The sequence below is a fragment of the Dermacentor andersoni genome, chromosome 9 (genome assembly GCF_023375885.2).
Source record: "Dermacentor andersoni chromosome 9, qqDerAnde1_hic_scaffold, whole genome shotgun sequence".
In the NCBI taxonomy this organism is placed as follows: Eukaryota; Metazoa; Arthropoda; class Arachnida; order Ixodida; family Ixodidae; genus Dermacentor; species Dermacentor andersoni.
In genome coordinates this window covers 65,561,486-65,583,194 of record NC_092822.1, presented here as the reverse complement: position 1 = coordinate 65,583,194, position 21,709 = coordinate 65,561,486, and the positions used below count along the sequence as shown (strand labels likewise).

The 21,709-nt window shown below is 43.4% G+C and overlaps 1 protein-coding gene across 2 annotated transcripts in view; it reads left to right on the top strand.

Annotated features, from left to right (window-relative positions):
* The first annotated feature begins 8,529 nt into the window (after window positions 1–8,529).
* The window catches only part of LOC126528586 (uncharacterized), a 73,488-nt gene continuing 60,308 nt past the window's right edge, over window positions 8,530–21,709 (top strand). The window contains exons 1-2 of one of the 2 annotated variants that reach the window (XM_050176058.3): window positions 8,530–11,791; window positions 13,878–14,333. In XM_050176058.3, coding sequence (XP_050032015.1) covers window positions 11,037–11,791; window positions 13,878–14,208 — 1,086 coding nt within the window. In that variant the 5' untranslated portion in view covers window positions 8,530–11,036 and the 3' untranslated portion in view covers window positions 14,209–14,333. Of the gene's footprint in view, window positions 11,792–13,877; window positions 14,334–21,709 lie in introns of those variants that run through there. The other variant, XM_072284209.1, reaches the window with a different exon arrangement.

Below are 21,709 nucleotides of genomic sequence, written 5' to 3'. Positions count from 1 at the left end.
AAGCTGTGCAGGGGGATATGGGCTGGACTAGTTTTGAAGTGAGGGAAGCTCGCAGTAAAATTGAGTATGAAGAACGGCTGAGGAATGCGGAAGAAAGTAAATGGGCTGGGAGAGTGTACAGGCAAAACATTGATTCACAGTGGAGGAAAAGAACTAGGAAGCTTACCAGCAAGTATGCGGCCTGTGGTGTGGGCAACACAGCAACAAAGCTAGAAGGTCAAGCGGAAAGTCAGAGAGGCTGAATTAATCTCATGGGTGGCGGCAATGGAAAAGAAACCTGCCATGAGTAACTACTTAAGAGGAAAAAACGAAATCAGGAAAGAAAACATTTATGATAACTCAAAGGGAAGCTCATTACTTTTCGAAGCGAGATCAGGATGCCATAGAACACACACCTATAAAGCGAGATATAAGAAAGAAGAAGCATGTGCTTGCTGCGGTAAAGCTAGGGAAATGATGGAGCATGCTTTATTAGAATGTGAAGACATCGATTTAGGCACCACTGGCCTCCTTGAAGCCCTTGGGTTTCAAGAGCAGGGGAAAAGTAAACGTGTCCTCAATAGAGATTAGTAAGAGGCGATCGGAAGATTGGTGGAAGAAAAGTAGGGAAACGACGAAAAACGGAGACGTACAAAAGCAAAGTTCACAATAGGAGGTCAGAAAATTTGGTTGTGGGAGTTCATAGTGTTTTTTTTTATTTAACCTATGTAGGACATTAAGCAGTATAATAGCAAGAGCTTGGGGGCGCAACCCACCGCCCTGTTTCAAAGGGGATGCTCGTAACATCCATCCAGCCTGACCGGCGCGGTCCCTTCCCATTGTCGCCGCCACCTGATCGAAGTAGCGAGCTGTACTTTTTCAAGTATGAACTTTACTCAAATACTCCGACTGCTTAGTCTCTACACACCTCTAAAGAGAGGTCTGTCTGGAAGGTGCACCGAGCGCTGTGCTTGTGGGTGTTCAAGACGCACTGAAGAACGAGAGAAACACACCATTGGAAGCAAGCTCGCCTGCATGAATTGATCGAGTCCAGAAAGCTCAAGTCAAGCCTGAAAAGTAATATGAGATGCTATCATACACTTCTCCCTTGGAGTAAATGTGGTCTCTGTCACTGACTTCTGGCGAGTCAGGTTCAGAAGTTAATTCGAGCATTTTGGACTTGACCATTTCATGCAGGTGAGCTTGCTTCCAACGGTGTGCTTCCAAATTTATTCATTATATCCCCAGTACATCCACGCATATACAGACGGTTCGTGCCATAAGAATTCCTTCCAGATTTACTCATTATATCCCCAGTGCATCCACGCATATACAGACGGTCCGTGTCATAAAAATTCCTCGACTTCAGCATTCGCCATTCCACACGTGGCGCTAGAGCAGACATTTAAATTATCCCGAGAGACATCTGCCACCGTGGCAGAACTGTTCGCAATCCTGTGTGCCTTGCGCTTCATAACATCAGAAAACAATTTGCAAAAATGGGTTATTTTTAGCGATTCGCAAGCCGCTCTCACATTACTACAAAGCAATAAGAAAAATTCTTTGAACACTTTGCTATTGTATGAGACACTTAAAGAACATACAAAAGCAAGCGCAGTGAATCGCGTAATTGCATTTGAGTGGATACCTGGGCACTGCAATATTCCTGGTAGTACTGCAGCAGACGCAGCTGCAAATCGGGCGCACAATAACGCAGAAACAATCAATCTTTGCCTTTTGCATAGTGAAGTCTGTCTGCTCCTGAGACAGATTTCCTATCGTTTCAGCAAACCTACCTGGTTTGAGCAGGAATGTAAGAACTCGGAGTTGTACTTTATAGACCCATGTATAAGCCTATCAATCCCAGAAAAATCTAAGAGAAAACAGGAAATTGAAAACATTGGTGCACTGCCTGCGGCTTGGAACTGCATTTACGAGACGCTTCTTATACAGGATAAAACGTGCCTCTAGTCCGCAGTATTCTTGTGGCCATCCAGACGAAGATGCGTCTCTTCTCTTCTCTTCTCTTCCTTCCTTCTCTTCTTCTCTTCTCTTCTCTTCCTCGAGTGCACTAAGTACGATCCACAACGAAGGGTATTGCAAGCAAATTTGTTGCTTTTGATATTTGGTCCGTGGCCAACTGCAGTCTCAGAAAAGAGCACTTCTTGCTTTAAAGAAGTTTTTCGAGGACACGAACATTTTGGGGAAATGTTAAGCTTCAGTTCATCCTAATAAGCTAAATGAGCGATATGGGTGTTGTTCTGGGTTAAAGATTTATTTATGTGGTGATCGTGATTTTTATGCTGTGTGTGATTGTGTTCTGTGCTTGCAGTGTAATTACATGTGTGGTGTGTTTGGCTATTCAAAATATCTATCTTTAGATATACAAATGTGTACTGAACTCATGCACAATACTTTGCGATTAATGTACTGTTAGACTGTATAGTTTTTATTCATCTGGTGTTCTACTGAGTGCCATAATTTGTGTCATTATGCTCCCTTTTTGCGCATATTTGCTTTTTTTTTTTTAGTTACGAGGAGTAACTAGTGCCGCCATTAAGGCACCAAAATCTCCTAATATCCATTTCAATTAAAAAAAGATATGTCGTGTGAAAATTCTCCAAGTGCACAACTTGTCCTTCCTGTATGAAAAATATCAGCTCTCCAGTGCCAGTTTCTGGCAGTGACTCGTACCTTACGGTGTACAAGAGCTTCAAGCAAAGGTACCTAAAGCATCCCACCAAAAACATGCTAAACATTTTACAAATACTGCAAACAAAGCAGTTTCTATTTCCTTAAGAGAAGGTTCCTTTTGGGGGGACATCTTTTGGGACGTGCTAGACGAGCTGGAATTGCTAAACCTTGCTCGACTTTGATGTGCAGAGCACATGGCCACTTTTACATGTCAGGTCCGGCATTTCGTCATTGAGAGTCGCATGCATTTTTATGCAAGAGACGTGAATCACAGGCTGGAAAACAGAGAAAGGGCCGCCATTGCAAAAAAAAAGCTCTTCTTCTGTAGATATTCCCACCATGCTTTCTAATAAGTTTGTCTTCATTTAATGCTTGTTTGTCTTGACTGGAATTACCGTTCTAATAATTAACATGCAAAACCCTGCTCTAGTCTGTGCGGTGCTCCATGCGACGGCAACAGAGCGCAGAATTTCGCGGCTCTGGTCTAGAAACGGAACAGAACATAGCTAATTATAGCTTTTCCTTATTGTTTTGTGCATTCTTCCAAATAAGGGTTACGCTAACAAATACTAAGATGTTCGGGGTAACCGTCGGAAGTGCGTGCGGTAAACAAAGCGCAAAGAAATTAAACGATCGGCTCTTCATGATTTTGCATTAGGCTGCTCTTTAACTTACCCTTACCTCTCAGGCCAAACAGTTCTTTAACCATGAAACTGAAGTTTCAACATCACAGCTCAGAAAAGGCCGGCGGAGAAGGCTCTGCAACCGCTGCCGAGTGCGAGTGCTTCAGGCCAACGGCGACAGCAGCGCCGCGTCGTGAGTAGAAACGGAACGGGGTCACCTTCTCGCGCACGGCTAGGGCGAGCTTGGAAACTGAAAGGATGCTGTTGGTCTTCCATAAATGTCTGTGCTATGTATCATGTGCTGTGTCGAGGCTTTTATTTCCGCACGTTATGTGAATTTTCCAAACTCGCATTTGGTAACCCCACAATTTTACCATTTTGGTCCACTTAGGGATGTGACTAGCTTTCCTATATATTTTTTCATGTTAATTATCATTTGCAAAAGCTCCTTGACTGTGGTTGCACATGCTTGCAATGAGTTCTTATTTACAGATGATTTTAGTAAGTTGCTACCATTTCTAATAGTTTGGTTGTCACTGTAGTGTCTGCTGTCTGTAAAGCAGGAGCGCCTTCAGCATGAGCCTATTACTCAAACTGACATTTTTATATACTGTTAAATAATAGATGCGGCACTATACACATCACCTAGGTACAACATGCGGACTGGCTTTTAATTAGACAATTATTAACAGTAACTTGTGATACCATATTCACTAAATAAAATTCTACGTCCTGTGAGTCAATCAGTACCCCTATATTTTTCGCAACTCTCAACTGTAACTTCTCCTAATCTGACGACACTGGTGCTCATGTGCCTTTCATCCATTGGGAAATGGAAAAAAGAAACTAGCAGAGAACAACACATCGGGCCGTTAGCCTCAAAATGCCCACCTCCTCTAATACTGCCCCTGCTTTCCTTTGGGGCTCATGGGCTCATGCTTTTTCTCGTGAGCCTTTCCTTTATGTTCTTTATGACTGACTTTCAAAATTCTCACTTGTTGCTCCTTCCTGGTCTTTTTCCTTCTTTCATGCCCCTATCTATGCTGACTACTGCACTAGACAAAGTCATTAACACCACAAGCAGGGACCCATGTGAAAGTAGTTACTGTATGATGCTGACACAGTTGGGGACTCTTGTTCCAATCTGATCGTAGCGTTGCAGCCAGTGCTTTAAATTTATGCTGTTTTCTTGCTCGCTGTACCTGAAGTTTTTCTAGGGAGCAGCATTTGTTGTTTCACTAGAGTAACGTAGCAACTTCACCTGACAGGTTTAATGGCTTAGTGTATCTCTAACTTTGCGGTGCGCTTCTCTCTACCTTATTTTACTAATTATGCAGTGAAAGGCATAGGTCACGTCAGCCAACCACAGGAAGAGCTCCTTCTTTGCACCCCTGATGGCCCCCACACAACACTGTGACAGACAAAAGCTTCATGAAAGAATTAGTGCAAGATGGACGAGCTCGTCCCCTTTCTCTGGAATTCGCAGTCGGCACTCGTTACTGATTGGCTGACACAAACCATAGCCTTCACTGCACTATATAGGTTATCTGTTAGGTTAATACATTTGTCATTTCTCTTTCTGCTCCTGTGACTACATTAACTTTTTTTCTCTATACTGTACAGACTGCTTTGACAAAATCAAGTTGTACCTGCCGGTCTCTCTTTGCTGCAGCCAGTGGTGAGTCAAGAATGGAGGAGATCCTCCTGCAGGTCCATGGGAGGTTTACGAAGATCCATGCAGGTCCACCCTAAAAATTGTGATATATGCCTGCCATTTATCTGCTTCCGTGCTTTCAAGAAATATTGCCCGTACATGTGCCACCGGCACGGGGGCATTTCAGCTGTTAGGAACATTGAGCAAGTCCACAAGTAAAGAAAATCTTCAAGTGATGGGAATGAAGAATACCTGCATAAAGAGCTTGTTTGTTGAGGGGATTAATATTTCGCTAACCTTGTGTGTGCAGTTTACATCCTCCCCTCTCCCCCCACTTATGATGTATGAATGCATGTCACTGTCTAGATGAACCAGGAAATCTGAATGGACCAATCGACTCCTTCACAGACATGTGATTTGCACTTGACATGCAAGATCTCCCAGCAGAGCGCACGGTTTCCTGGCAATGAAGCGTCCAAGGAAAGCGAAGGCAGGGCTACGGATACAAATAAAGCAGAGGCCTACCGTAGACGAGGTTATGTGCTGGTGCATGCATGTATACACGTTCCCTTTGAGGAACACTCGCCGCTGCGTTTTTGACCTGTCCACTCCTTATGCTTTTTGTACTACATTTCTCAACTTGCTGTGTCTCAGTGTGCAGGGCTGATGCAGTTGCAGCTTTTTGGACACATCAGTGCCTAAATGCCTTCGTATGGCAAGACCTTCCGATGGGGTATCAAAAGGCTGTGAATGCGAGAACAGTAATTCAGTTGCGACATCTGTAAGAAGCTTGTGCAGAAATTCTGCTCAGATTTCACAACCTTATCAATAGGCAAGTGTGTATAAGTGAGCGTGTGCTCATGCTGCATGTTTCGTTTTTCACCCTTTATCTCAAGTAGCTTGCGAGACCTTTGGCCTAGCAAGCAACTCTAGTTTTCATTCATGATAGCACCTCTCTTTTTCGCCCTAGAGTAGTTTTGTGGTGGTTGTATGGGTAATCTGTGCAAGAAGCTCATGGAAGTGTTTCATGTGGTGCTGTGCAAATGGAAAGTCGCAGTTGGGGGTAAATGGTTTCCTTGCCAATCTTCCTCTTGAACCCTTGACACATTGGCTTGCAGAAAATCATGATTGCTGCACTTATAAACTGTTCATGGTATGTTTTGCAGATGTCAGCACCTGGACATCTTGTAAGCACGAGCCGACAACATGCGTGTTTGACCTGGCATACCTGTGCAGTTCTTTAGTCTCTTGCTCGTGGTATACTAATGTCCTGTGGTTGTGACATCGTGTCACAAATTTCTTGTGGCACTTTGAATGTTAATTAGCACTTGGCAGTAATGCCATTATACCTGAATATCTCGTACTCAATTATTGTCATGTACTACCCACACTAATTGAAAGTTGAACTGCAAGTAACTGATCGGAATGCCTATTATGCATAATTATGGAAGTGTGACGTGTATTCGCTTTGTAGCTGATTTCTAAGTGTGGAGTGCTCCCAAATGCATGTTATCGAGTCTGTATTAAGGCACTGTATCAAATGCAGGTGAACCTGGAAGTTGAACAATACATTGGATTAGTTTCGGAATTTATACTGATAGTACTTTCATAATATATGATAAATAGCTGGCCAAGAAATGTTCCTGCTTAGAATCAATGTTCCGAAACAGGAACTTGTCTTCTTCAGAGCCAGGAAGACAAGTTCTCTTGTCGAAACATTGGCTGTAAGCTGGGACTTTCCATGTTTTCCACAGTTTATCACTTCAACTCATTTTCGTGCGAACCTTTTGACTTCATTGAATTTCATGGTACATTGCATGTCTTGCGTTTACACACCTTGAAAAAAACTTCTGCTCACGAGGGTTGTTGGTTCAATTACAGAGGCATACCAAAATTTACGGAATGTTACAGTTGCAGACTTGCAAGTGGCAACCGACTTCCTGTCCCCCTCATGTTTCTCCAGTACTGACAAACCTGGGCCGGACATCACTTGTGCAAGATGGCTGCATCTACTAAATATTGGGCTGCATGATGATCAGTTCTATAGACATTCTCACAAAACAAAAGGGCTTGAGATACGTTCTTGCTTATGCATTGATGGTTGCAAAATTCTTGGAACATAAAAGCCAAGAGGCACAGTCTCCCTGCAGCTTTGAACTTCACTTTGGAATCAGTGTTTTGCAATATTCTGTAAATAAGTTGTCTCTGCAAAGCTTTGTTCCAACCAAGAACTGTCGTCCTCAAACCATATTTTTGCCTCAAGGCAAAGCACGAGTTGAAAGCCATAGATCAGTATTGCATACTTGGAAGCATGCTTCCTCAAACATATTGGTTTTTCGTTTTCTGAGTTGTAATCTGAAAATTGAGTCCTGCTGATGACATTACTCCTGTCCTTTAAAACATTGTCATCTCTCTGTTTTTTTTAGTAAGTGCCCTCTCTTGTCTCTTTGTGCAGGCAGCAAGCGTCAGAGCTCAGACCACTGAGAAGTAGAATTTGCTTGTTGAGACTTTGTTGAGCTAAATGGCTTTCACCTTTTGTTCTTGTTAAAGAATGCAGTATTGGATTTGGAGACAAGGGTTTTTGATTGGAAGAAAGCTTTCTCTCAACTTTTAAGATTTCTGTAAGTTGCGTATTGACAAGTGTACTTCGTAGGTCACAATCACAAATACATAGTGCACTGCTCAATTCACGTCAGCAAGGTTTGGACCTCTTTCATGGTGTTTATGTTCCAGAACCATATGTACCGATTGTCTTTGTTGTTCATGCAACATAAAACCATATTGGGATTTCTCTTTCTAGCTCTCCTTCATAGTTGATTGCCTGGTCATGTGATGTCTCTCTCTCGGTCATACTTGTTTTTCTGACTGCTACATCAGGCAGAGTATGCGCTGCAAATTTTCAGTGACTAAATTATTTTCCTTTCACTGACACTTGAACAAGAAAAGAAACAACTGTCGTTCAGAACCTGAACTGATTGTTTCCTCAATGCCTTCTTTCTTAGTATGTGTATGTTGTACTGTACTTTTGGTAGCACTCAAAAACAGTCGACAGCTAACATAGCACGATGGTTTCCTAAGGTCATCATGTAGCATTAGCAAGCATGCCTCTTTGTATGAAAAATTGTGAAAGGCTCATCTGACATCAGTAGCTTTGTTTATTTGTGCTCTAGGCTGCACAGTTTCACTTGAAGCAAGCACGTCTAACTACCATATAGCATACTTATTTGTATCGAGCCTCTGTGCTAGATAATTGCTAACAGCGCATTTGGCTGGTCATTTGAGGTTGCTGTAACAGTGCTCTGATGATTGTGTAATACGACAATGATGCTGTATTAAAAAGACAAAATGTCTTAGCTTTAATTATTCCATCTTTTTTAATGCTATATGAGTGTGATTATTGTCACGATGAAGCTTAGGCACTTCACCCTTTGAAGTTTTGCAGAAGTGGTCAGAAATGGCCAATCGAATATGCCATGAAGTTCTCCAGCTTCATTATTTTTGTATTCAAGTTCTATCTACTTAATTAAAGAGTTGGAGAGGAACAGTCTTCGTTAAAAAAAAAAAGCAAGCGGTTATTCATATATTAGTTGTCTAAATTCTGCATTAGGCTTTGAAACCAGCTTTGGAGCTTTTGTTGGTGTTGGAATAAGAAACATATTGTTGTCTTTGCCGGCCTCTATAGCCCTATACAACCAGAAATTGTATTAGCAACAATGAGAATAGTGCTGTTAGATGACTTCACGTGCCCACTTCCTGGAGTTCTTTTTGAGAGGCAATGTATGTGTTTAGAATTCGTCACAAATTGGTGCATGTTCATATATTGGTTTGCCACGTAGGTTTATTGTTCATTGCCTTGCGAGATATCCGTGGCTTTTGTGGTGCTCTGTTGGCTGTTTACCTGCATGAGAGTTATAGTAGCTTCACGAGCCTTGGTGGGACATACAGAATGTGGTCAAGATGCTGTGATAAAAGTGTTACAAGTGCTTACAACTATTGTTAAGCTCAGAATGATGCTGTAAATTGTCTACCATTTAATGATCTGGTTTGTAGAACATTCTTTCTCCCTTGTAGTCGTGTTTTAATCCTGTGTAAGTGTCGGTCGTCATCAGTCCCTTTTTCTCATTGTGGTCATAAATTCAGGTATCTCGACACTTAATTTTTAATTAAATATGTATGCTATATTGTATGTTCCACCTGTGGCTAAACTTACAACATTTTGAGAAGTGTTCCCTTTTTCTTTATTTTTATTCATTACTGCTCCTACCTTAAAAGAGCTTCACTTCAGGCAACGAGCATTTTTCTTTTTTTCTTCTTCTGATTTTGCTTTATACACAAAAGCACAAGGCCATGATAAGTGAATCTGCACTGTGCGGACATATAGTGCTCTGAAGTTAATAATAATAACAATTAAAAGACTAATAATGATGGCAACAAATATTTACTGCACAAAAGGAAGCTACAAAATCAGTTTGAGAACTTGAGCAGGGAAATTGTCAAGCAGAATTCAAGAGGCAAGATGAAAATGAAATTGTACGCTTTCTCACTCAGACTTCCATTTTTGGCGCTGGAAGATGCTCCCACTAGGCCTCTATGTCAACTTCTGAAGCTTGCATAATAATGTGCACAGCTGTCCCAATATTGCAAGCTGCAGTCATGCTTTCTAGATTAATATTAATTGGCATTTGTTTGCTGAACAGCATACCCATGCACACACTTTCGCTCTCCTGGAATTCTGTAGTCTATGAAAGTACAGCAGCCTACGGTTGTCAAAATTGCCAGTGTTGTCGAAACATGATCTTGTTCCTGAGCACATCATTTTTTGTGTCTTAGGTTCGGTGTACACCTGTGGCACGGTTTACACTCTTCCTTGGAACTTAAGGTGGCTGCACCACTCGAGAAGTTTTACGTCGAGCGTGCAGGTTGAAGTGCTTGCCGTGTGTACACATGGCTGTCGTTCATTGTTTCCTCGAGATTGAACTGGCCTGTGATTTTTAAGAAGGCTGGCAGCAACCGTGATGTGCGGAGTGCCAAAGCCTAATACCATTATTCCCAACCCCCATGCACTACAGGGTGCAAGCGTTTTGTAGCACCACAGGTATTATACCTGCCCGAGCCTTGGTTATAAGTGCTGAAGAAAAACGTTCTTTTTACACATTGTCTTCACTGGGTAGTATAACAAAAATTTATTTATACTCTGCTCTTTCAAGCTCCTTTAATGGACAGCCTAGGACATTCATACATCTTTACCATGAGGCAATATTACAAGAAATCTGCTGTTTGGTGTTTCCAGACACCAGCAGAAACGATTTATTGTATGATTTATTGTATGTATTTGTTGTATGAATTGTGTGAAAAGCTGTACAGAGCACTGGCAAAAGAGGAACAATAATGACAGCACAAAACAAGCTATTTGTTCCTCATGTGTGCATATATTGTATACCTGCCTTTGTATGCCATGAATCCTTACGAGATGCTCAGGCTTTTGTCGGTCAAACAAAGATTAAACATTTCAGAGCTAATCAAATGCTGGCATCATACAGCAGCTTATAAAAAAGGAACACTGCTGTTGCTAAGTTTCCTGTTGCTAAGTTGCCATGACAAGTAATCAACTTACAATCAATGATACCAAAGTGAACCTTTGCGACTTTTCCAATATTTTTTATACTTTTCTTTAATGTTTAATCACACTGACATTCTAATTGCCACCATCTTTAAAATGTGTCTTGCTCCATGCTGCTTGCTAAGAAGAAGCTGATGTAATGTTAAACAATAAGGTCACATGGGGGATCAAACTTTCTACAATCTGTCATTTGTTGCATGGCTTTTTTTGTTCTTCCAGTTTTTCATATTCTGCAGAAAGTTCTTTGTGCCTGGTTGGTTTTATGCATGCATCAACTTCCTGTGTTCTTCTTTAAAAAAACCAGTTGTTAGAAATGTTTTTTCGGTTTATGTCCCCGTTGTGCTTCTCATAAATCTTTGCAGCGTGTTATCAAATTAACGACATTCAAACTACCACCAACACAAGCATTATTTAATAACAGCAGGATTCATTTTTCAAACTTGCAGAGTACTTAGGCCCACGGTTCATGCACATCGTTAAGGAGGAGCCGCCAGCTGTTCCAGCTACTGTTGAAGAAGAGTTTGAAGCAGCTACCGGGAGCGACAGTTCGCAGACGGCAAGCAGTCGCCGAGACCTTGAATGCATCGGGGAAAGTGCCCCTAGCTATGAATGCGAGATGTGCCACAAGGTCTTCAACACTGATCAACGCCTGCTCCAGCACTCCGTAGCGCATGGGCGCGAGTGGAAGTTCTGGTGCAGTATCTGCGGGGCCAGCTTTGCACGAAGCGAAGATCTGTTGGAGCATGGGAGTACGCACGTCGACAAGCAGCAGCATTGCTGTTTGATCTGCCACAGGTCCTTCTATCATGCGGGCCTCCTTCGAAAACATGTCTGGTGTCACACTGCTGTTCATGATGAGTTTGAAGCGCCTACCGGGAGCGACAGTTCGCAGATAGCAAGCAGCCGTCGAGACCTTGAATGTGTTGGGGAAAGTGACCATCGCTATGAATGCGAGATGTGCCACAAGGTCTTCAACACTGATCAACGCTTGCTCCAGCACTCCGTAGCGCATGGGCGGGAGTGGAAGTTCTGGTGCAGTATCTGCGGGGCCAGCTTTGCACGAAGCGAAGATCTGTTGGGGCACGGGAGCACGCACGTCGACAAGCAGCAGCACCGCTGTTTGATCTGCCACAGGTCCTTCTACCATGCAGGCCTGCTTCGAGAGCATGTCTGGTGTCACACTAAGCAGCTGACATTCTACTGCCACCTGTGCCCCATGGTGTATGTTGTTCGAGTGATGTCTTTCTTTGCTTGTTTTAAACGCCTTGACCATAGGACCTTGCACATTGCAGTTGCACTAAGCAATTATAATCAAAGTTTGGTTTAATGAGCCTTGATTTTATTGAATATTCTATTTAAGGATGTGCTTTTAGTTCCCTGACTCACGTTCATAGAGCCTAATGTGCCCAAAACCTCAAAGCAATGAAGTAAACTTGACATCTTGCTTGATTTAGCAATGCAGGTTTATCGATAAAATAAGTGCATACCATGTTTCAGTTCATGTGGTGGACAACATTGGCCTTTTAAATGAGTACTGACAAAAGATTTTCTGCTTACTTAAAAGAAAATATTGGCTAAGCATCAGAGTCCCGTAATTAATTTACTATAATACTTGTTAATGCGAATAACCTGTAACAGTTTCAGTACCCACGAGATGGGTGTGTCATGGTGTCATGATATGTTCGCTCGCACCACCCCTGCTGTTGTCATACACAACTTTACCCTGTTGAAATGCCTGCAGCACTCCTGGTTATATATTTATGAGCAACATCATCATACCTGTCCTCATTGCTAGGCAGCATCTCCTAATCTTGCAGTGTGTCATGATGTCATGGTAATGTAAATGATACGGCACTTCCAGACCTACCTTAGTATCAAATTCAGTGTAATAATAATAATAATAACTTCTTACACTGATATAAATATCAATGTAAGAAGTGTGTGGCACTGTGTTGACACCCTTGAAAATATGTGCCGGTACTTTTTTCATATATTTGCCTCTCTCATGAAGGAACACCAAATGCACACAGCAGATGATAACTACATATGCAGAGATAATTACATGCCTTTTGTGTATGAGCAAATATAATGTATTGTGTAAGTGTTTCGAGTGTTTCCAGTTTAACAAAGTTGTGTGATTATCAGAAATAATTGTCAGTCCTCATCAACTTTGTCAAGTTGAGAATAAACGTTGGTGTAGGAAGGTTCTGATCATGAAGTGCAGTAGACATGCAAGCTCATCAACATATCTAAGCAGCCACCCTGTCTTGTACCAGTTGCACAAACATTTTAGCTTTGAAACAACAGTTATACCTGTCAAACAACAGGCAACTGCACTTTACCACGGTTGTGCTGCTAAGCCCAAGACCACAGGATCAAATCCCAGCCATGGTGGCCGCATCTCGATTGTGGCGAAATGCAAAAGTGCCCATGTGCTTTACATTGAATGCACCTCAAAGAACCCCAGGTGCTCAAAATTAATCTGTGGTCTTCCACTACGGTGGGCCTCATGATGATACCATGGTCTTGGCATATAAAACCTCAGAATCTATATTTTTAAAATTTTACCAGGATAGGTTACTGGCTAAATTTGTAATAAAAAGGTCACCGATTTGCTAAGGTTCCAAAAAGGCAGAGTGGTCCTTAAAATGACTACAATGTAGCTAAATTTAATCACTTTTTTCCTAAAATATCTACGCTGGATTAAAAAGGGATGCCACAGGCAAATGTAGTTTCAAGCTTAGGTGATATGTTACTGCTGCAATATGTTGAAACATCTAAGCAAGAAAAGTATGCAAATTTACAAAAGTGTAATGTCTCCACTTCGAAAATACACTTCCAAATGCGGTCACAATGATGCCCCATTTATAATTGGTTAACTGTAGCAAACCATGGATAATAAAGAAATTTGATAATTTCATGTTTCAATTAGCATAGTGTAATGATTCGGTATTGGAAATCTTATTTTATTGTCTTGCAGAAGGAACCTATTTGGATGATAGCTTGTCAAAAGAGTCATGTGCATATTCATTATATAGAGGTGTAGGTATTCAATTCCAAACACGTAAATTAATAAATTAACGGTGGATGAACAGGATGACCAAGTATGTTAGCAATACAAGAGATCACAAGAATAATAGCAGGAATATTTTACCCGGCGTCTTTTTGCTGTCTTTGCATATAAACATGAACCACTTCGCCCAACAGCTCACTTTTGCATTGAATACACAACGTCCACCAAACTTTTGATATTTGACTTGAGTGGCAATTGAGTGGCTGCAAGCTTACACTCTCATCTTCATTTCAGGTTTCCCGTGCGGCAGCAGCTGTTAGATCACCTGCGCAACCACGATCGGCGTGCCCCCTTTGCGTGCGACCAGTGCGATGCCACTTTCATCTTCGAAGTGGAGCTGATGAAGCATAAGAAGAGGCACAAGGAAGTTCGGCGTCAGAAGTGCCCAGAGTGCAACAAGGCCTTCCTTCGAAAGTGCCACCTGGCTAAGCACAGAAAGATACACACAGAGGAATGGCCGTTCAGGTGCAACATCTGCACGAGGAAGTTTACGCGCCAGACCCACTTGGCTGCACACATGCGAAAGCACGGAGATAAAACTGATGTGCAGCCATCAAACTCGTAGGCTTCTCCTGCGCATATCTTCGGTCAAGATTTAAATCTCCACTGGAGCAGTTAGTGTCTACCGGATGTGGTCTGTGTAAGCATCTCACGGAAATAAAAACATTGGTTACACGTGTTTCTGTCTCCTTGCAGCATTAGCGCAGCCTGCATGCAAGCTAATGATGTACAAGTTGTAATATGTCATCCCTACACTAGAAGCACAGCAAATGCTACCTCTTTTGAAGGCTTGTTCATGCATAAGCAAGGCTTGGGGGGCTGGCTTGTTGTTATTCCAAAATGAGCAGTATTGAAGCACGATAGGCTGATTGGTTTGATCGGGAAACTCTTCCCCGTCTTTATTTCTTGCAGAGTTCGAATATGCAGTTCTTGTCAGCAATAGCTGGGCCAACAACAGAAGCTAGTGGAGGTTTGTGGATGACACACACAATTATATTGGCATCGGCATTGCAACAGAATATATGTACAAACTAAGATTATTTAACTACCACATTTGCACAGAAGGATAAATGTATGCAGAAGCCGTGTTGGTAGAGTGCAATAAAAAATTGTCAAACATTTTTCATGCATGAACGCTGCTTTGTTTGGGCTTGTTTGTTCCGTTTGTTTACAGTCTTCTTCAAATCCTCACCGTTCCTCATCACTTTTCACACTGAACTTTGGGAATGAGTAATTCCTACGGATAAGCTGACTTTTCTGCAAGGCTTTACCTTGACATATTTTTCAGTGTCTATGCACTGTAGTGTACCCTTATTAAGCTGAATGATAAAGCAAACAAAGAGATCACTGAACTGCACATCTGAAACTAACAAATAGAAAAAAGGCAGGAGCTCCAACGCAGCGACATGCAACCAAGTAGAGCCTTGTGGGCATCACTGCTATGGCAAGATACATAGTACCCCTCATATCATTATAGAGAACAACAAGAAATAGAAACCTTGAAGATGATTCTGGGTAACTTCCGATTGTTTATAATACTGCATGTAACAAAATACACATAAGCCTCGATAGAACAGAGTATGTAAAATAGGTAATTAGCTTCGTTATATTGAAATTAAGTTGTATTGAAATTCGACTTTTTACACAAACAAGTACAGTCGGCAATCTATTTTTCTTGCACGGAAAGGGGCCGGAGAATTTTCAGAATTATCGGGCAATGCAAAAAGTAAATCTGAAGAAGAAAACCACTTCGATAAATTTGGGAGTCGGTGACGAATGATGCGGTTTCATGCCACGTAACATGACGATATTCACAATGGCAGTACGAACTAAGTGAAGCGAGTCACGCTTTCACATGTGCTCCGCCCCGTGGCTGAGCATTGCCCGCACTGGGACGACTCTATTAGGAAAAGCGCCGGCAACGCGGAGTGAACGCTTCCTCTGCCTCTTGCTCTAACAGGTCACCGAAACTCGAGTTTACGCAACCTGCAATACTAAACGCGCGGGAAGACAGCTTACATGGTGCCACGTCCACCATGTGCACACGTGGCAGATTACCTCTAAAGCAGGGTACGCGGCTGCGTATGCGCTCCGCCACGCTTACAGCCAATTGTTACAGCTATGCGCAGCCATGGCCAAAACGCACGCCAGAAATCGAGCCACGCGCGAACTTAACCCCCACTCCGCCTCCCTCTTCCCTGCCTCGCCCCCTCGCGCGCACTTGATCGCCAAGCTCACTTCCCTCCCTCTCGTTTGCTTTGCTTGTGTGTGAAGGCTGCACTCGTGAAGCCACCATCTTGTCTCACCCTCACGTACTTTATCTCTCAAGCAAACACTGCGCGGGGCATGATAGGATCTTATCGCACTTGGATTTTATATGGAACGTGATGAAAATCCTCTTCGACAGTCGCTCTTATCGCGCGGCGTGCGATTTTAGAGGTGCATTTGCAAAGAGCCGCTTTAGTTCAATCATTTGACCGTCTGCGTCCGCGGGAGTTTCTATTTATTATCTCTGCATTCCTTTGTGGTGGCAGTCAAATTTCGATATACTGAAATTGCATAGAAATACATTTCGTTATATTGAACTTCTACATACATAGTGTTCTATGGACAAGCGGTTATGAAGAGGTAAATACTTCGTTATATTGAGAATTTTTCTTATATTGAAGTTCGTGATATCGTGGTTTTACTGCAGTATAGGCTTCAAACGGCGCTGAAACACTTTTTGAACTTGATAAAACATTGCCCATCTGTAGAAGAGGCTCCTGTGAACATGCGAGCCAAATATTATTGCAGTGCGTGCAGCGGGGAAATTATAATCACGTTTCACAAACAAGAACGCAAAACTGCTTGCTGTCTCCTTTGCAGTGTCATCACGCGGCCGCATCACAAGCAGCCAAGCGTGCCAACAATGATTGGCCGATTTAATTATCATGAGAACATTCTGAGTAATATAATTGCTCCTTTTGTGTTGAATAAATGAAAAATGCACATGTCTGCGTTCTCAAAAAGACTAAAAAAAGAATTTGATCTTTGCACTCCGTCTACACACACTATTTGTGCATATCTGCATCTGCTGAGCGTGATCTCCAAGATCGCATTGCCATGGGATGCCATGATTCAAAGCAGTTAGACACGCCACTAACGCGGATTAGCACGGTCGGGCGCGCACCTACGGCCTGCACGCCCGACGAGGGAACAATGGGGTGGATTTTTGACGCCTGTTTGCCGCGCTCGCCGAGTGGGTCGAGTGGGGGCGCGTCGACTCAACCCTACCTAACCCCGCCTGCCTACCTCTTCTCAGTAGGCGCCTCGCCAATTGCCTCCCCTCCAGCCGGTAAGAACGGACATACAAGGTTCACCGCACGTCTTTTGGAGGCGCCGCGAACATTCACCGGACATCAGTGCACACATTCGCTGCTGCCACGTTCAACCAAGTAAGTAAAGTGGTTTTGGGACTTCATCCGTATGGTTTCCCCAATCGATTGCTGATTGCGTTGTGTTGGATATGCACCCTTTTCCTGGCATCCTTCGAGTTCACCAGACCATATCGAATCGCCATTGCACCCAATTAAGGTGTACAGAAGCGCGTCTAACACGTACCCAGACCTGCCAGACAAGTTGGCGAACCCCAGCCCGAGGCGTCGCATGTCCAGACAAGTTGGCGACCCCTACCTTGTGCGCCGCACATGGAGCTATTGTCCCACTGATTGACTCTTCTCGAAAGTGCAACGGGAGTCTGGCACCGTTCCAGGTAGTTGATCCTGGTCCCGAGCAAAGCTGCTTTGTAGCTCTGAAAGCTTGTTCGAATACAACCCGTCTAGTCCAGCTGAGCGCTTTCAGACGGGGATGCAACACCAAGGCAACGCCGGCTGTAAGTCACCGTATATATGCTATCGCAGGTATGGTAGCATTTACAGTAACTAGTGAAGCCCTCGGAGCCATGCCATCTGCCGATTGCGACGGCAGTTGCAGACCTGGAGGCAATACCGGTGGCAAGTCATCCCTCGAACAGTGGAGCACTTGGAGCGACCTCCTGAGCCGAATGTGACTGCAATTGCACGGGCGCCTACATTGAAATGAAAAGTGGAGGTTTATTTACAGTAAAAACATGAAGTAATTAACAGTCAAAAATTCATTGATGGCCGGCAGCAAATCGGACGCTGCGGCCTGTAGCAAGAAGCTCGAAAGAGATGAATGAATGAAGGAACGCTTCTCTCTGCTCCCTGTCTCTGGCTTTTAACCCCTTCGGTGTCTCGGGGTCACGTCATTTCTGGCCAATCGTCGAGCCCGCTCAGGTGTATAACCAGAGTTGTGTATGATTTAATCTTTATATTGGAGGGAACGGAGGGAAAATTACTCCGTAGAAATCCTAGCATGCGATTAGCGTTGTTAATTACATGTTCAACTAAGGCCGAAAATGACACACTTTAGTGGGCTCGCCAATTGGATAAGTCGCCATCTACGGTCGTGTGTATGCTGCACTTTCTTTCGACCGACTACGCTCCAGAGTGCCGCATCAAGAAACTTTTGCCTTGCGCTGTCCCCACGATTTTCGAAGGCTATTTGATCTACCTGGCGCCTCCCACAAAAAAAACCTTGCAAAGACTCTGCCGCTCGGGCTGTTCTTGCTCCAAAACAAACCAAGCGGAAAGCTTAGCCGCTTGGATCACTGCCTGTGGAATGCAACCTGTTGGACTGCCTCTGTGAACACACTAAAAGCATCAGTACACAAACTGCAAACAATGATGGCCAGAGAGCAAGCCGATACCTCTCTGTGTTCTCAAAGCTTACTCTTAAGAGGAAGCTTTAGCTCGGGCCCAACTCCGACGCGGCCTATTCAAATACATTTAAAACGCAAAAACGTTTTTCTGAAATAACCCAGAAACCGATTTTAATGAAATTTGTTGCATTTGAGAGAGGAAGGTAAATTCTAGTGACTGTTGGAAGCGAAATTTCGATTTAGGGCCTGAGTATTTTTCAAAGACTTTTAAAAATTCTAAAGAGAAAAAAATAGAAGCACGAAGTTTACAAATTCATAGCTCTGCATCAAGAAAAGATATCGCGGTTCTGTGAACGGCATCCATTAGATAATTGAAAGCGGACGAATTCGATATGTCATAATTTACATCTTACGTGAATTTGTTGCGTTATTTACAAGGGTTCTGCAAAAGCTGTATTTCCATGTTACTAAACTTTTTGAGATTCATGTGTAATATATCAATTTTGTCCGCTTTAGATGTACTATTAAATACAATTAGCAGGATTGTATAATCATGTTCCGTTACTTAGTAATGGTGTTGTAAACTTGATAGTCTCGTTCCTTGAAAATTTTCGATTTTTGGCAACCTTTAATAAAAATTGACGGCCTAAATAAAAAATTCGAAACTTAGAAGTCTCTAGATTTTAAGTTTTTCTTTTAAATGCAACAAATCTCGTCAAATTTGGTGAAGTGGTTGTCGAGAAAAACGAATTCTCCTTTTACATGTATTTAGATACGAGCACCGGAGCTAAAGCTTCCTCATAATATTCCTGTTCCACCAAATAGAGCGATGCCTAAAGCAACGTCTGACGTATTCTGAAGAGGTTATTCGAGAATGCATCACATGGCGATTTCTCTCACCGAAGAGTTATGATCACGCTCGAACGTCAAGGCTCCTGAATTTGCCAGCAAAATGCACCCTCCAGAAATGCGTGGGCCCAAGTCCGACCACGTCCGGAATGAGTGTTGCGATGCGAGCAAGACTGGTTCACGAGGCTTCACTCCTGAGCATCAGGCAGCATTTGTCATCGTTAATTATTGATGAAGCCAGCACAAAGCCGAAATGCATCTATGACCGGAAAGGAGATGCCATGTTCGGTCTTAAGGACAGACCCGACAGCAGCACGTCAAACAGGGTTTTGTGCTTCGTTCTGTGCAGCACTAAGATCCAATATAAAATACCCTGCTCTTATTATTTCCCTAAGCAGCTAAGTGGAAAAGACTTTTTACGATGGACCAAGGAAGTGATTGCAGCAATCGAGTCGTGTGGATACGTCATCGTTCGAATTATGACCGACAACTACTCGGCGAACACGACGATGTTCAAGCACATGGGCAATGGCTCCTTGCATACGGTGGTGATGCATCCGCGTGACCCCGAGCAGGTCATCTTATGCGTGCATTCACTCTGCGAAAGGTCGTCTGCTATGCTCGAGCGGTCTAGGCGGCGCCACGGTAGGGGAGGGAGCGTGAAAAAGTGGAGTGATGAGGAGGAGTGAAGACGGAGGAGGAGAGCGTTGCTACTTTACGAAGTTTTAGCCAGGGTTAAAATCCCTCTATAATTTTCAAGGTAGCGACATCTGCCGCGCGCCACCTAGGTAGTTCCCGTAGCAGACGGCGCCCGCGCTAAGCCGCGGCATTCGTGAGGTGAGAAAATATCTGCACACGCGCGGAAATAAAACCTACTGGTGCCTGACTGTGGTGAAAAACAAAAGAAGGGCCCGAACTGCTAAATGTAGTCCTTTAATTTCAAGTGAGCGCTGAAAGAAAAACGCTCAAGAGAGCGGAATGAGGGCTTGATCGCCTTGATTCCGCATGTTCACATTTCGTTGATATGCGCTCAATCACCGCGCGCGCCTTGGTGATTGCTTGCGCTTAATCCCGTTTGCTCTGTGGATTATTTTGCTTGTAAGTGTGCTGTGCACACATAGCGGTTACTTTGAACGAAGAATTCGTGTAAAAAATAATGCTGACAGTCGCTTGGACCGAAAAACTTTGGACATAACGTCGCTGAAACGTGCGACCCTCACGGTAATTAAACAATATCCTGTGTGCGCGTGGAAACGAGTACGCCAACACGTACCCTTCTTGCCGCTGAGTGTGTCTGTCGTGTAGCGATTACACGACGACTGTTGTGTTTTGTGGTTCAGTGCTACGAGCCATTGCAACTGTCGTGACGTTCTGAAGCGGCGGTATGGATCGTGTCAACCAGTCTCCTCGATCGCGTTCGGGCTGCCAGCGCGATCTAATCTCTCGACACACCAACATCGAGCGTAGTGCGTGCGCGTGTGTGATTACGGTTGACTGTTCTCGTGAACCGTGCGACGTGGCCACGTAAAATTGAATCATGACGTGCATTGTTGTGTTTATGCCTTTTCGCCCCCGTGCACCGCTAAAGCCCCGTAAGAATTAGAGGGCCCTTATAAGAAATGCACGCGATTGGCCTATATCTATAACTATATATTACTGCACTGTGTTTTGCTGGCAATCCGTGTATTGCTTCTGGCGCTTTTCTTATGTAATTTGCAGTTGTGTATTTTTCATCAGTAAAATGGCATCGCCGCGATTACTGAAACATCACGAGTGTAAGGGAAACTTGGAAGGAATGAGCTCGCAGCTGTATGTAATGTACTTTGATATATTGTATTATACTTTATTATTTGATGGCCAGTGGCAGTGGCTATGCAGTATCTGTTTTTAACAGCAGAGTAATGCAGATACTTAGGGATATATTTATTCACATATGCAATGCACAAAATACGATTAGGATTTGCAGAGTTGGAAATGACTCTTTGGAGATATTGTAAAGCGCAGTTAACAACGCGCGCACAAACACAGGAAAGTGTAAAAGTAGAGTTCGCTGCTGAAATTTGTTATTTTTTATCGCACGTAACGCAATGCGGATATTTGTCAGCGAGTTAATGCGCTTCTGCCCTGGCCACTATTTACTTGCATGCTAGGTCATACTGCACTTAATGCAGTATGACCTAGCATGGGCTCATAATGCACTGAAATCAATAATATCCACAAACTCCGGCCGTCAACATTGATGCGCGCGAATGAAATACTATCGCAGCCGCAGCTCTGCACACACACATGTATACTTTCTCTCGCACCTTCGTATCGCTCTACGTTACTTTCCTCGTATAGTCGTGCAGTTACCGACGTTTTGTTGGCCGCGCGGGATGCAAAATAACTTCTTGCCGCCCTCCGTCTGATGTCGGCACCCACCCGCACAGCAACAAGGCATTTCGGTCCTTCGCATCCTATGTCATACTGAGCAATTCAGCGGGCTCATAACGAA